Source organism: Diabrotica virgifera, chromosome 9 (assembly GCF_917563875.1).
Source record: "Diabrotica virgifera virgifera chromosome 9, PGI_DIABVI_V3a".
In the NCBI taxonomy this organism is placed as follows: domain Eukaryota; kingdom Metazoa; phylum Arthropoda; class Insecta; order Coleoptera; family Chrysomelidae; genus Diabrotica; species Diabrotica virgifera.
The window spans coordinates 7,838,759-7,856,318 of NC_065451.1; the positions used below are offsets into that span (position 1 = coordinate 7,838,759).

A 17,560-nucleotide genomic window follows, 5' to 3' on the forward strand; every position below is an offset into this window, starting at 1 on the left:
CAAATGACCTAGTTTCAGTAAAATTTTCAAATAAATATTACCACACTATTTACATTATACCTACTGGAATTCTGATGTAGGTATACAATAATTTACAACTAAAAAGTAGGTATAAACAAAAATAAAAAAATTTTAACCTAAGGAAAAATAATATTTTTATATTTAAATAGAAGCAATTAAAACCATACAATTTCATTAGTCATTTATCTTTTTTTACATTTGTATATTAATTGTATATTGTGTGAACATTGTTTTATTTTTTTGAATGTCAACGGAATTTAAAAGTGATTTTACGATTTGCTTTACGTTACGTTAAGGCAGTTACAAAAACTACCTATTTTAACATTCATCCTCTACGACACGTTAGTTGCTTTACGTATACGGAGATGCGTACGTTACGTAGCAACAAAAACTCCCTAATAATGGAAACATTAATGGAAAAGCTAGAGGCATTCGAGATGTGTGTGTACCCACGTATCCTCAAAATATCCTGGCGACCCACACCAACGTACAGGTATTGCATCGAATGGGAAAACAAAAAGAAATCTCTTTTACAATTAAGAAACGAAATCTTAAATATTTCGGTCATCTCATGAGGCATGATAAATATCGTATACTCCAACTGATAACGCAAGGTAAAATAGAGAGCAAACGCGGACCCGGAAGAAAAGACACTCATGACTTAAAAACTTACGCCAATGATTTGGACAAAAATCGATCGAGTTATTCAGAAACGCCGCAAATGAAATTAAAATTGCCATGATGATAGCCAACGTCCACAACGGACAAGGCACATGAAGAAGAATAAAAATAGTTTTAATACACCTAACCAAGGTAAGGTAATAACCAGCCAATGTATGTATACAATATGCATGCATACAATGCATGCATACAACTTTCTCTATTTTTTTGTGGAGCATTAAGCATTTATTTTTTTAGCTTAAAGAAGACATGGAAAATTATATGGAATATATACTCAGTAAAGCTGTGGTAGATTTATTTTTTTACAAGATGCCAATAAATCATACACCATTGTTACATCTACACTACAGTCAGTAGTTTATACGAATCGGCTTTCTGAAAACCTTCTTCCATTTTATTTGTTTATTTTTGTACCACCCAAAATATGTTCTTACAAACAGTCTATCCACTTTAAACTAAACAAATTCACTATAAAACTCCACTTTAACCCTGATAAAACAAGAAGAGAACAAAATAAAATAACCTGAAACGTCAAACAGGTAAACAATAACACTATGAGAATGGCGCGCGCTTGGGGTATGCAACTAGTGACGTCAGGCCAATAGAGAAGCGTTCTTGAAATTTAAAATAATGCTAGATTTCTAATAGAGATTTTTTATAGAAAGACTTTTTCAATTTTGTTGAAATTTTGGACAATTATTCCTAGGGTGTTTCTTAATCGTTTTACATGTTTGAAATGACTTTTTAATTTTTTGTGAACATCCCTATTATCTAGGACAGGGGTCACCAATTATGTTACCTATGGGTCCGTTTCGAAATACTATGACACTTCCGGGGTCCGGATTTAATGCTACCTGTGTCTGGTTGTTCGGATTCGGTTTCTTTGCGGATTATTGTTAAAAAATATCCCCTTTAAATAAATCAGAAGGATACCGGGTGAAATTTTTGGGCAGAAATTGTTTAACAATTGAAGAGCTCAGGGCTAAAATGATGAGGCTCCAAAAAAGCAAGTTTTGAGAAATTAGGATTTTAAGTTTTAAAACTAAATATAAAAATAATTAACAGAAAGGGCATTTAATTTTGGTTACTAATTCATGCAGTAACTTACAGGGTATGTATAGGTTATGTTTTTGGGTTACCAATTTACAAATTACTATAAATACAAATTGATTTATCTTTTTATGTCATGAAATCTCAGGCTAAATGGATGAGGGTCCACTAACGTGTCTTAAAATGAAACTGAAAAGGTAAGGTTGTCTATATTTTTAAAAGTAATATCATACAGATCTGCTCCTGTTGATTACACAAAGCTTCAAAATACAGTAGAAGATTATTAGTAATGAATACAATAAACAGCTTTAAGCTGTGACCACTGAGACTTTACGCGGCAAGAGTTTTTCAAATGCTGAATATCGTCTTATTTTGCTTTATTTAAAGGTAAAAGCTTTGGCAGGTGAAAACAGCCTTCTTGTAGTGCAGTTTGTTTCCTCTTAGACTTAGTAACAATACTTACTTCATTTAGGCCACTAACAATCTGATGATGTAACATCATTCGAGGATGATAAGAAACAATGCTTAGTTGCCAATGTTCCTATCACATTCGAGGTAAGTACAAGTGACCTCTGATTGGAAAAAACATTGTTATTTTATCAAGTCTCTTAGTATAGTATAGTTAAAAAGTTAGTTAAGCATACGGAAAATGGCGTAATTTTTGTTCTCACCTGCGCGTGCGCAGGAATCGCAGAAAATTTTAAGCTCTTTTACTTGCAAGTCAAGGTGATTAACAATAAAATCCCAAAGCAAGGAATAAAACATCTGTGCAACAAATAGCACTAATAGCAGAGACCTCCGTGGTCAGCAATCTGAACTAGGTGGGATGTCATCCTTTTATCCTGCATATGTAGCACCTTCATTCTTTTAGCCTAGAAGACGTATTTTTCAAAGCTGAATGGCTTGTACGCCTTCATCTTTTTTGCTTAGTTAGATACCATGCAATATTTTACATGAGATAAAGTACAAGAAATTAAAGTATTATCTCCATAATGACAAAAAATGGACCCTCATCCTTTTAGCTTTGAGCTCTTCAATTGTTTTTAATAAATTCAAAACATTACCTTTTTGCCCTCCGAAAATATGCTTTTAGCATTTTTGGGACATCTTAAACAAAAAAGAACTTGTGCCATTTTTCTTAAAAGTTGATAGATTTTGAGGTTTAAATGATTTGAAATCTGAAAAATGCGAAAATAAGCATTTTGGAAGCTTGTAAATTTATGTGTAAATTAGACATTATTTTTGAGGTTGAATAAATTATAAAATTTTAATAAATGTCAGGTATTTGTTGGGAATTTTTCGCGAATACGAAGTATGTAAAATATGCATAAGTAGGCCAGGAACTGAAGCTTTTCACCTCGCAATTTTTACAGAATGGATCGATTTGTTTGAAAATTTGAGAACAAGTAGTGGATAGTCCAAGGATCAAAATCTATATGATTCCGAAAGGCGCTTTTACCATGGGGGTGGTTGCCACCCCATCTCGGGGGTGGAAATTTTTTATTATATTTTGACCGCAATAGTTGATAAAAACATTCATTGTAAGCAAAAAATATTTTATACATTTTTTTGATAAAATTAATAGTTTTCGATTTATTCACTATCGAAAGTGTTAGTTTTGTATAGAAAAATCAATGTTTTTTGATATACCTACTCATTTACGATTCACTCAATTTTTGCTGTAGAAAAAATTTTTTCAAACCAAGTTTTTGGGAATTAAATAACCTACAATTTTATATTGAAACATTTTTTCGTATTTCTGATGCTAATCTTTCTATTCTGAAGAAAATGGCACTTTTTACCAAACTACAAAAATTCGTTAATCGCTCTTAACTCCAGTTTTTTAAAACTAATCATTCTAAGCCAGTTAAACTTCTAAAATCTATTACTAATACATAAATAAATAAAAATGAATAAGGCCATTGACTAAAAACACCGCTAACTTATATTATTATGCTTCCAAATGGATTTCTCCTTTTTTCTTAAAAAAAAATATATTGATTTTTTAACCGTAACTTTTTTATTTTTTATCTTAGAAAGTTTGGTAAAAATAATTTTGTAGGGTTTTACAAGATCTATGAGCTTATTAATATTAAATCTTTTTAAACTCCTCAGTCGCAAAAAGAGGTGACTTTAAATGGGTTGGTAAAGGTGTTTTTTGCATGTTATTAAAAGTTTTAGTTGTCAATAGCTCAGTTAATTTTTGTCTTAGAAAACATTTTTGCAAACCAGGTTCTTGGGAATTAAATAAGCTACAATTTCATATTGAAATATTTTTTCGTATCTCTGATGCTAATGTTTTTATTCGGAAGAAAAGGCCGTTTTTTCCAAACTACAAAAATTTGTTATTCGTTTTAACTTTATTTTTTTTAAACTAATTATTCTAAGCCCGTCAAACTTCTAGAACCTATTAATAATACATAAATAAAAAAGACCAAATAATTTTAATTAGGGTGGTGATTAGGGGGTTGCTTTCGATCACTTTTTCGCTGAAAAAAATAGGGACTGACATACTTTTCATTATAAGTCACTGACTTTTTGAGCTAAAAACTTTTCTTTTATTTATGGAGATAGATATTTTTAAGTACTTTAAATTAGTTTAAAAAAGTTGTCCTCGAAAAATGCATAGTTTTCCCGTCTTTTGACTTTGAAACAACAAATTTAGCATTTGAAGAAGAAGAGCCAACATATAATAAAGTATAGCTCGATTACTATTGGTTTTAAAGAAAATTTAAAGAAACGGTTTTGTTTATTTTTTCAAAGGGTACATTTTTGTTAAGTAAAGTTCTTTTGATAAAACGAAAACCTTTGGAAATGTATAAATATTCTCAATTATTTTGCAACACGAAAATGCAGCAGCTGCATAATACTATGGACAAATCTGAGAGTGCAGGAAGAGTCTATACCGGTTTCGGAGGTTGTTTCCCCCTCATCAGTAGTCCCATATCCTCCTCTCTCCAAAAAAAATGTATAGAACGTTTTTTTTTAATAGAATGAACGTTTTTACAAACTTTTGCAATTAAAATATAATAAGATATTTCAACCTCCGATATGGGGTGGCAACCACCCCCATAATAAAAGCGCCTTTCGGCATGATATAGATTTTGATCCGTGGACTCTCCACTACTTATTCTTAAATTTTCAAGCAAATCGATCCATTATGTAAAAATTGCGAGGTTTTGTCCTATTTTAAGCTTCATTACTTGGACTATGGTGCGACAGAGGCACCATAAAATGCGACGCGCGGCGGCTTAAAAGTCGAGTGGAGGCGCATATTAACAATTAAAAACAACAGTTTATATTGAAATAAGCCCTTTTGAGGGCTTTTGAAGTCTATCTACTTGTGAGAAAAATGACAGAAGATCTTTTTTAAATGAAGGAGATGAATTTATTCATTGTGTATTGTTTTGAGATTATTATCAGTATATTTTGAGCACAGCAGTATTATAATTGTTACTGAGAAAAATTTAAAAGTTAGGAATTTCTATTTTGAATGTTAATAACGTCTTTCTCAAGTTTTTATACATCTTCAGTTTTGTTACTTTAAATCCAGTTATTGAAACAGAGAAATTTAAGATAAATAATCATAGTACCTACAAAATGGTAACTAACATTTATCTTTTCTGCATTAGTTTCAATGCAAGCTGTTTGTTGCAAAATTATAAAATCTGAAAACTATTTTAATTAAATGCGCAGATGAAAAGTACTCCCACTTAACATACTAGAGAGAAAATGAATATAAAAACGCACATGACAATTTTACATTATAGTTTAAATGTAACAATAGGGGGAAAACTCTTTACAAAATTAAATGATCAATAAGAACAATGACATTTTTTATTATGTAAAAACTTGTCTGAAGTTTGGAGTGCAACTGATTCTCATTAGGGAGTTGAGATATTCATCTGTTAGATGAGATCTGTAACGATTTTTAATAAAGTTCATTCTTGAAAAGGTGGTTTCTCACACTTAAATTGAGCGAAACATATTATACAATTTCTTGGCCAAACAATTTCAAAATTGCCGAACACTCTATTCCGAATTTAATGGCGGTCCGCACAAAACTAGCGTACGGTCCGGATGCGGACCGCGGCCCGCCAATTGGTGACCCCTGCTAGGGTACTTTTTTACACTAAAAACCATTCCACAGATTTCTTTCTTACACATTGATACTAGATGAGACCTTTCGCTGTTTAATGATGTTTAGAAGCTCTTTTTGGGTACTAGCTTTTCTTAAGTTCTAATCATTTGTAATATGTTCGACTCATGGAATTTGAACCTTCTTCTTCTGAGACAGCACATTTTGAATGCTGACCAGGTGCTACCGTACATTATTATTGGCCATATGTAGCATTTTAGGACACGAATACGGAGATCCAAAGGATTTTTACGCTGACAAAAGTAGTTATTGACTATGGTAAAAGTATTTGTAGCTATTGCTCCCCCTCATATATTTGCAGCTAGTATCATTTAACCTATACTCAGAGGAAATACTTAGTGAAACCTTGAAAATTTGCGAACATGGAAAACTCCAAAATGAAGATCGCCTAAACAACATCCGCTTTGCAGATGAAACGTTATTTTTGCAGACAGTTTGAACAGTTTACAGCAACTAATAAACAAAGTAAATGAAGCAAGTGAAAAATGTGGACTATAAGTAAACACATCAAAAACTAAATTTATGGCCATCAGCAAAAATAAAATTAGAGACGTCTATCTGCTTACTAAGAATACACCAGTAAACCTATCTTGGAACAATAGTAAACGAACAATGGGATCACTCACAAGGAGTAAAATGTAGAATAGAGGAGGCTAGGAATGCGTTCAACATGGCCAAACTCTTTAACCTTCGGATAACCAAGCGGGGGAAATTGTGACCCCAGCGTGTTTTTCTTTAATAAATTCAAAATATTTTCAATTTTTAACTTATTATTTTTTTATTTGACTTTAATATCATTCTAGATATCCTCATATTTTGAAATAAAAAAAATTCCCTATATTTTACGAATAAAAAATATATTCTAAAGTTGATGTTAAGTAAAATACCGTTTATTATGGTAATTCCAAGAAGTTTTACGATAATGACGTCGACTTTGCGAAGTAACAAGACACTTACTCAACATACACACTACATATGACACTAATACTCATATTGTGACTGGCTGAATGACATAAAGTCCATGCCATAAAAAAACTTCATTTTTTTGTTAATTGTCATTTTTGACATTTTTGACCTGGAGTAATTTTCCCCCCTTGGTCATCCGTGTAACAAAAAAAGGTTGGTCATCGGAAGGTTAAAAGCCACAATCTTAATCTGGAGATAAAAGTAAGGCTCCTATGATGTTAAATGTTCTCAATATTATACTACGGAGTTGAATCCTGGACACTCACTGAAGCGATGGAGAAAAAACTTAAAGCCTTCGAGATGTGGCTATTGCTTTGGTATTTATATGCTCTGCAACTTTATTCGCACTTTTAATTATACTGGCCAATTATATTAGTCCTGGTTACTGGATAATTGTCAAGGCCATAGTCCAAAAAAATAATAAGAAGAAAAAATAAGATTCAGGTTATGTTATTAAAATGTAAACAATTGTATGTAGTAAATAAAATTAGTTATTAAAATGCAGTACTGCAAGCAAAATACAATTAATTAAATTTACCTTTATATAATAATTGCATATCATATCAATAATGTGGAGCAGCATACAATTTTTGTTCTTGAATGACAGTAGATATGAAATGTACGTCAATTTGACAATTTCAATTGACAATATGAATTATTTAAGAAAGTTGCAATATTTCTCCGTTATTCGTGCACGATCGTTTCTCAATTCCCTTCCAAGTATTTGCACTCCGCGAATACAGGCGAATCCTGAGTATAATCATGGTCAGACAAGATAAACACCGAAACCGTACTACGAAGAATGGGGAAAGAAAGAGAAGTGATGTTTACGATTAAAAGGAGAAAGTTGGAATATCTCGGACACAGAATGAGAAACAGATATATACTACAAACTAAATACAGATTACTGAAAATAATCCTTCAAGGCAAAGTATTCGGAAAGCGAGGCATATGGAAAAGAAGAATATCATGGTTAAAGGACCTGAGGAAATGGTTCTCCACAACAACAGGTACTTATTTAAATATTTATATTCTAGCTTCCTTGTTATGTATCTCCTAACTTCAGGGTCTTATACAGTCACTACTGATCGTACTGATATACTAGTACCTCGTAATTGTTAACTATTTATATTCGTTTATTGTTAAAAACAGTATAAGGTCTTTTTAATTGACATATTTTAAGTGTGGGAGTCACTTTTTGTAAAATTTTTGTATAACGATCAATAATGGGTTGTGATAAGGATAAGGTGAAATTATTAGCTTTAGATAATAATTGTTGAGGTCAATTTGAACTTTTAACAAAAAGTATACTCAATTAGTTGTTAAACTATGCAATGTTCTATATATTCTTTTTTTAATTTCCTACACGTAGTTAATTTTTTTTGTAATAATAAATACAATAAAGTTAGATTAATTACGAATAAAATTATTCAAAGGGTGGCAAAAATCTATTAAGGGTATCTAAGTTTTGAAAGAATAGAATTTTAAACATCATGAGTAATGAGGAAGCTAGTGAAATTGAAAATAAAGGTGAGTAAAGCTTCTTTTTTCCTTTCTAACAACGGTTTTTTGTTAGAGCTGACCATATTCACTCTATTGTAGGCACATCGTATTATTAATAATAATCTAATATTATTTGTTGTTGTAATACAAAAAAGAACTCTGAATTTTTTTAAATTTTTTGAGTCCGCAGGGGACCCTTATGTAAGCAACAAAAGGCCCAAAAATCGCTCTTTTTAATGATTTACCAAAAATGATTTTAGAAAACGTCATTTTTTAGCTGTCGACGCCTACTTTTGGCGTATTTTCGCATTTTCAAAGATGTGAAATTTTTTCTGCCAACTCCGAATTGCATAAAATTTTTTTGAGGGTAGTTTTTAAATAATTTATATTACAAGCTGCCAAGGAAATTTGGTTTTAAACCCCTAAATCTCTAAAAATCGCGAATTTTGATACCTTTGTGAGCTAATATAACTTTCCTTGTTGAACTTTCTCGCAAAACCAGGGGCTATTCACCCCTTTTATACATCATGAATTATCAATGTAGAAAAATAAGACATTTAATTTAAGTAAAATCAATGGGAAAATGCCAGTAGCTGGCTGCATACCATAGTTTAAAAACTCATACAGAAGTAAAAACTTGAAGTTGTATATTGGTTTAAAATCGTCTATTAAAAAACTTCATAAAATGTCATACCAAATGGACTGCAAAACGTTTTCGTTCTAAATTAGAACATCTTCAGTTCATTCTGCTGAGTAATTGGAGCTAGCACACTATTTAAAGTGGTAACCTCATAATATATACGGTTTACATCGTATTGATTAATAAAATATGGTGACTACAAGTCGATGTTAATAGATTAAATTATATACATGCTCAAAGGTCAACATGTTTCCCTGCTCGAAAAAATGCTAGGTACTTGCCAGTTCAATGGGCACAGACCAACTGACTGACTGCGTATCATTAATAGCCCAATAAAATAAAAAAAGTCAAAATGTAAATTCGTACAGGTTAAAACAAATTTTATATCAAAGTTTAGGTGGGTACAAAAGATATTTTCGAGAAAGTATCCAAATCATACAAGGGGATCATTGTTTAAATAATTAAAAAGGGGTCATTTTTGCAAAAAAAAAATACTTTTTTAACTGCTGAGGTAATTCACTTATTAATTAAGCTCTATGGGATTTTTTTCTGCAAAGTTCACGGGTAAATCTTTCACATAAGACTTACTAAATTAAATTTGACTCCCTATTTATTTAAATAATTGTATATAAAACTTTAAAAACAAATTTGCAAAAAATTATTTTTAGCGTTTTAAATAAGCACTATAAAATATCTTATTTTACAGACTAAGTTGCGAAATGTTACCAGTATTAAGCAAAAAAAAAATTGGTCATAAAATATTTAATATTTTTTGAAATATTGAATTTGTTTATTAAATGTTACTATATTTTCAATTGCAAAAACGCGGTTGTTGCCAAAGAAATATTCACCTGATTAAGATCTCATTATTTTTATTTTTATGTACATTTTTGACAAATGTATTGATAAATTCAAATTTCAATTAAACTCCCCTCTAAAATGGCATTTGAATATTATTCAAATTTGTTTATAATTTGTTTTTTTAATACCGTCGCAAGGATTAAGTATTTTGAAATGCCGTTTCCATAATTGGGTTCCTGGGAATTTTTTACTAATTAACAAAAATTTTTGGTCGTTTTTTCTTCTTCTTTTTTTTTCTGGGAGTTATATTACTACGGGCCCTTTTAGGGTTAAATTTTATTAAGAATGTCGAATCTCTGAGTTGTAGATTCTAGACCTAAAAATATTAAGATTTAACTAAAATCTCTTAAATAAAATGTGGCTACTTACTGAGTTACAGGGTGTTTTATGTAAAAATTTAAAAATTATTGTTACCAAGTACTTTAAAACTATTGGAACGTATCCTTATCATACTTGGCAGAAAGTGTGACTATTATACACCCTACCAAATTGTGATTAATAAACGTTTCTAGCTAGTGCCAGAGGCGTGCGACAGGGGATAGTGAATGATTGACCCTTTCCAAGTTCTACGCCACTGAGTGAATTACTATTGTAGCGAAATTTTTCGATTCTCCAATACTTTGTATGTAAATAACTTTATTGGTATCGATAAAGTCATCAGTTTGAGAGATATTGTAAGTTTAAAATGAATGAATGAATGAATCAAAATAACTATACCGTTTCATATTTAACGTCCAATATCTCGAAAACTAATGACTTAATCGTTACCAGTAAGGAGTATATTATTTACATAGAAAGTATTGGAGAATCTAAAAATTTCGCTAAAATAGTAATTCCCTCAGTGGCGTAGAATTTGGGAAGGGTCAACCATTAACTGTCCCCTGTCGTACGCCTCTGGCGGTAGCTAGAAACTTTTATTTATCACAATTTAGTAGACTGTATAGTACTAACACTTTCTGTCAAATATGATAAGGATACGTCAAATAGTTTAAAAGTACTTGGTTAAAATAATTTTTAAATTTTTAAATAAAACACCCTGTAACTCAGTAAGTATTCACATTTTATTTAAGTGATTTTAGACCAACCTTAATATTTTTAGGTCTAGAATCTATAACTTAGAGATTCGAAATTCTTAATGAAACTTAACCCAAAAAGGGCCCGTAGTAATATAATTCCAAGAAAAAAAAAAGAAGAGGAAAAAAAGACAAAAAAATTTGTTAAATAGTGAAAAGTTCCCAGGAACCCAATTATCGAAACGGCATTTCAAAATATTTAATCCCCGCGACGCTATTAAAAAAAAATTATAAACAAATTTGAATAATTTTCAAATGCCCTTTTAGGGGGAAGTTTATTTGAAATTTGAATTTATCAATACATTTATCGAAAATATACATAAAAATAAAAATGATGAGATTTAATACAGGTTAATATTTCTTTGGCAACAACCGCGTTTTTGCAATTGAAAATAGAGTAATATTTAAAAAACAAATTCAATGTCTCAAAAAATATTAAATATTTTTGCACCAATTTTTTTTTATTAATACTGATAACATAGCGCAACTTATCTTGTAAAACAAGATATTTTATAATGTTGTTCTGAAGCTATTTCCTTTCCAAAGAAGCGGCTCTAATTATGCTAAATGAAACCAATTGTGTCGCAAATTCCTCGGTAGAATGCAGTAGGATGTGGTTACCCATACTGAAAGAGGAAGTCAATAGAAAGAAAATACCAAGATTAGTAAGTCAATAATATCGAGCTAGTACATATTTTATATTTTAGTATTACTTATATATCTAGTATTATTAATATTATTTATAATTTAAACATGTTACAAGTCAGAATTTGGTATTATTTTTTGAGAGTAAATTAATGTAAGACCAAATACTTACGATTTCGGGATAGTATCACAGGGTTTTTCCTGGTTTTCCCTTGTGATTTACTATGAAGTCTCTAACGCGAGAATTTTACTGTCGTTGCATTTGGTTGTCTTTTTAAAGACATATCACATGCTATAATTTTTTATGACGGATATTCTTGAGTTGGGGTTAATTTCATGTAATCGAATGAACTATCTTTCAGTAAGTCGTCCCAGGAACGCAACTCATAAATATTGGCAATATCATTTTAAAGTCTTCTACTTTAAAATGTATAATATATGTCTGAATTGCCAATATAAATGAGTGAGATTAAATAAATTATTAGAAGAATTTTTTTTGCTTAGCAACAACACTTTAGTTTATTTTAGTAATATTTTGTATTTTGACAACGGCACCCGATTTGGGTGTCGAAACGTTAATAAAATTATTTTTTTCATTTTAATTGTGGCTTATTTCCCATATAAATAATTAATCAAGGTATTTTATAGTGCTTATTTAAAACGCTAAAAATAATTTTTTGTAAATTTGTTCTTAAAGTTTTATGTATAATTATTTAAATAAATAGGGGGCCAAATTTAATTTAGTAAGTCTTATGTGAAAGATTTACCCTTAAACTTTAAATAAAATAATCCTATAGATCTTCATTAGGAATTGGATGACCTCAGCAGTTAAAAAAGTAATTTTTATGCAAAAATGACCCCTTTTTAATTACAGTGGAACCTCGATAAGTCGGCCCCCGATAACCCGTAAGTCCGGCTAACCCGGACCGATTTTCATCGGACAAACATTTCAACAATAAAAATGTATGTATTATGTTAAAACATTTTATCTGCAGCCGCTTCTGGAATGTCTTAAAAATATCGAATTTCATTGATAAAACTTCCCTTCAATCATAATATAATATTTGAGAGATAATGGGTATCTGTGTAATTTGAACTATGTATATGATAGTAAAAATGACTCATGCACACGGCGGCGGCAGAGCGACATTCATTATCGCAAACAACAGGCACCTGTTATTCCTTTATTTATTTTCACCTGTCTTTTAAAAAATTGTTTTTTAAACAATAGTCTTTTAAACAATGAAAGAGTCACTGTTCTTAAATTACATAAGCAGACCAGACGAAATTATTGACACAACCAAACTGACTGAGTTTTTTTACCTAGAAATTAATAATACTCTATATTGTCTATACTAAACTCTATACAACCATAGGTAACTGTGCATATATATTTCATATTATTTTGCTTATAAGGGACTTTATCTATAAGTATACCGTATTTTATTAATTTTTACCATGCTCTCCGGCTAACCCGGATTTTCGATAACCCGGATCGGCCGCGGTCCCGATTAATCCGAGTTATCGAGGTTCCACTGTATTTAAACAATGATCCCCTTTTATGATTTGGATACTTTCTTGAAAATATCTTTTGTACCCACCTAAACTTTGATATAAAATTTGTTTCAATCTGTACGAATTTACATTTTGATTTACATGTAGTGTAATTTTATTTTACTAGACCAGCGTTTCCCAACCGGTGGGTCGCGACCCACTAGTGGGTCGCGGACAGATTTCAGGTGGGTCGCGGCGTGGCTCTTACAGTAGCTGAGTGGCGTACATAATACAGAATAGCATATCATCATAGGTGAGGGATGGGTCGCGAATATGAAAAAACATCAGAAGGTGGGTCGCCAGACATAAAAGGTTGGGAACCACTGTACTAGACTATAATGTCTATGTCCAGTTTGTGAAATATTTGGTTATGGATGACTTTCAGTAGCAACTTTAGCACTGGGACATCAAGATAATGATGCGGTAGTCGCCGCATTCTCTTGCGATTTTCTTTTTAGGGAGACATCGAGTAATTTGCCTGCGCTGTAAGTTTTGTTCCATATGTGTAAACTAGGTTTTAAAGTATGGTATACACTGTATGTATACAGCCAAATACTAGGATTTTTCCTTTAAATTTATATGCGATACTTCTATAGTTTTCTGTTTTTACTTGTTATTTCTTAGACCCAGGTCAATGCTGTTCGTGCCGAGATATCCTTTGGTACGTAGTATTCGCAGGATTCGCCGTTAACTATATGGTTAGAATGAATCTGAATATAGTCATAGTATCTATGGTTGCACCAAAACCCAAGGACAATATTTCGATAACGAGCGAATGCATTGCACAAGATCCGTTGAAGAGGAATCTAGGAACTCCTTTGCTTTTAAATCAAACGGTAAGTAACACAAATCATTTCCGTCTATTCCTTCCAGGACGGGGCTGGTGGTGAATCTATCCCACCCATGTATCGGGTGGTGAATTGTCAAACGGACCATAGGAGACTCAATGGGAAATTCTAAACTATTGAATTCCTTCGTCCCTAATTATTTTATATCAAAAGTCATGAGAAACTATTTGCAGAGGACTGAAATCTGTATTGAAAACAAATATGAAATATAGTTCTTATGTTTTAGTCTACCCTTCAGCAATTAAAACTTTTACTAATTTTGATGCAACCTTTGACTTTTTTTTAGAACTCAACCTCAGAAAAGATGCCAAACTCTACGTTGACTAAACCAAACCTTGAGGAACAGTATTTTGACTGGAATGAGTACGATATAAGTTTAATCTTAGGAAGTTTCTTTTGGTTTCATTGGACAACCCAAATTCCAGGAGGAGTCCTCGCAACTAAATTTGGAACCAAGCGTGTCTTTGGGTTTTCTAACTTCATTGGAGTTGCACTAAACTTTGTTATTCCTTGGTTAGCCCACAGGGGAGCGATTCCTCTTATAATTTTAAGAAGTTTACAAGGACTATGTTTAGTAAGTCATATGTCACTGTAAAAATATTCTATATTTTTCTTATATAATAAAAATTTTGAAATAATTATATTTTGGTAGCTAGAACTTTTTTCGAAAACTTACGTTCCACCGATGCTTTTTTACAATTTTGATGATCTCAATAGAATTCTCCAAGCATCGTATTTTGCTTTCTCCAAGAATCTTAGTGTAGTCTTAAGCTTTTTAAAGTTTTCTTCGTAATATGTTTTTTACGTTTATTAAAGGCATGTTTGTACCGGGTGTCCCAATAAGAATGGCTCTCGGCCATATCTCAGGAACCATTTATAGTACAGCTTTGAGAAAAGAATATGTATAACAAAAGTTGCCTCGGGAAAAGCCTGGAAATGATTTTCATAATTGAAGCGCTTATTGTATAAAGAGTATAAGCCCACAATACTTAGTTTTGAGAAAACGAAAAAACTATTTAGTTTAGAAACTTGATGATCTATCAAATTTTGTTCTACAGATGAAATGTAGAAGGAGACTAGTAGAGTGACATGTGATAGAGTAAACTTGGCTTTGAAAACGATTAAGGTCAAAAAGTCGTTTTTGAAGGCTGGGACTTGATTCCTTTTTACAATCAATGAATAAATGACAAAATAGTGCTGCTTCTCTACAGTTAAATTATTAATTTATTTATAAAAAAAGTTTGTTGTTACAAACAAGGCCTAAAACACATCGTAAGACTAACTAACGTAAGCTAACCGAAGTAATAAAATAAACGACAAAGTGCCACAAACGATGGCGGCACCATAAGAATTATTGTATAAAGGTAGTTAGTCCCGGACTAGTTCCCTTTATACGCCCAACAAAAATTTTATCGTGCGATATTTCGCGTACGGAGAGAGATTCATCGATCGGTCGACGTTGGTTTAACAAAATGTATATCTCACTTTAATTTCGTACGGAAGTGGACTTATTCCCTTTATACAATAAGCGATTCAATTGAAGGTCCACCGCTAGAGGGCGTAATTGTATATTAAAATTAAAAAAATCAAAATTTTACAAAATGTACCTAGTGAAAGGGCACTGGAAATCCAATCATCGTATTTTTCATAAAATTCTGCGCGTATTTTATTTCGCAAGTTTAAGTCTACCTCTGCAAATAAGAGCTGGGGGTAAGTGGGAAACTTCTTATGAAAAAATGGCTGTAAGTCCGGTTCTGCTAAATCGAATTTTGCATTCTTGGTCTTGTTGAAAACAGCTCTTTTTCGTCAATGTAAGCGTCTTATTTTCGAAATAGCCTAATAAGTATTATGCCAGCAAGGAGGTGTTATTTAATTATTTTTAGATATCTAGTTTTTTTTGTAAAATATTAAATACAAGTATGCATTTTTAATCTCGTATTACAAAATCAGACCAAATTAGCAACATAATACCAAAAACCGAATGTTGATACCTTTTTTCTATCTCAAGATGTCTTAAGAAATGTGTAAATTTTAAACATAACTGTTACTGTCGCAGGTAAACGAGGTCAAGGAAAAGTAGTGTGCTATGGAAAAAACAAATAAACATTTTCCAGATGTAAACGTATATAATTAATTAGAACAACAATAAGACAAAAAACACAATAAAATATAACAAAGAAATAAAAGCCACTACTTACTTAGTCTTAGTGACTGCCTAAATGTTTTTTGTTAATTTTTTTGTTCATAAAAATTGTTACCCATCATTTTCGATGCAAGAATTTACTCTTTCAAGAGTAGATTAAACAGCAGTCTCAATTTCTGCTTTCGGAATGCTTTGAATGGCAGTATTCTATATAATTAAGTATTCTCTAGATTCTAGATAAAGTTTTCTCGAGTAGTGGGCCTAGCGGCAAAAACAAGGTCTTTAATCCGTCCCCATAAATAAAAGTCTAAAACAGTTAAATCTGTTGCTATTCAGTATACTCCTGAAAGAGTAAATGCTTGCATCGAAAATCATGGGCAACAATTTGAACATTTAGGCAGTCACTAAGACTAAGTAAGTAGTTGCTTTTATTTCTTTGTTCTATTTTATAGTGTTGTTTGTCTTATTGTTGTTCTAATTAATTATATACGTTTACATCTGGAAAATGTTTATTGGCTTTTCCATAGCACACTGCACACTACTTTTCCTTAAACTTGTTTACCTGTGACAGTAACAGTTAGAAAACGAGATAGAAAAAAGGTATCGATATGCAGTTTTCGGTATTATGTTGCTAATTTGTATTTAATATTTTCCAAAGAAAAATAAAGATAATACTTATTAGGCTATTTCGAAAATAAGTCGCTTACATTAACGAAAAAGATCTGTTTTCAACAAGACCAAGTTTGCAAAATTCGATTTAGTAGAACCGGACTTACAGCCATTTTTCAAAAAAAGTAGGTTTCCAGTCACCCCCACCTCTTATTTGCAAAGGTAGACTTAAACTTGTCAAATCAAATATGCGCAGAATTTTATGAAGAATACGATGATTGGATTTCCAGTGCCCTTTCATTAGGCAAATTTGGTAAAATTTTGATATTTTAATTTTTGATATTCAATTACGCCCTCTAGTGGTGGACCTACAAGTATGAAAATAATTTTCAGGCTTTTCCCGAGGCAACTTTTGTTATAAATATTTTTTTCTCAAAGCTGTACTATAAACGGTTGCTGAGATATGGCCGAGAGCCATTCTTATTGGGACACCCGGTACAATTTTACTATTCCACCAAGGTACAGCTTGCCTTTTACAAAACATACGTAGTTATACAGCAAATTTTATTTTACATATTGCGTTTTAGGGTGTTTCTTGGCCATCTATGCATAATTTGGTTTCAAAATGGATTCCTCCAAACAGCAGAAGTAATTTTATATCAGCGTATATGGGTAAGAAATAATCTTTCAACTGCTAAACGACTTAAATATAGATTATTGAAGTTTAAATGTACTAATTTCATTGCTAAACTGCTTTTTGCTCAGTCGGTGGTTTTTGCATTTTGCCACTTTTTGTGACTGGTTGTT

At 31.5% G+C, this 17,560-nt stretch overlaps 1 protein-coding gene across 1 annotated transcript in view; it reads left to right on the plus strand.

Annotated features, from left to right (window-relative positions):
- Window positions 1-8,170: 8,170 nt before the first annotated feature.
- LOC126891843 (sialin-like) overlaps window positions 8,171-17,560 on the plus strand; it is a 79,230-nt gene continuing 69,840 nt past the window's right edge. The window contains exons 1-4 of the mRNA XM_050661174.1: window positions 8,171-8,407; window positions 13,778-13,989; window positions 14,288-14,575; window positions 17,341-17,425. Coding sequence (XP_050517131.1) covers window positions 8,371-8,407; window positions 13,778-13,989; window positions 14,288-14,575; window positions 17,341-17,425 — 622 coding nt within the window. The 5' untranslated portion in view covers window positions 8,171-8,370. The remainder of the gene's footprint in view (window positions 8,408-13,777; window positions 13,990-14,287; window positions 14,576-17,340; window positions 17,426-17,560) is intronic.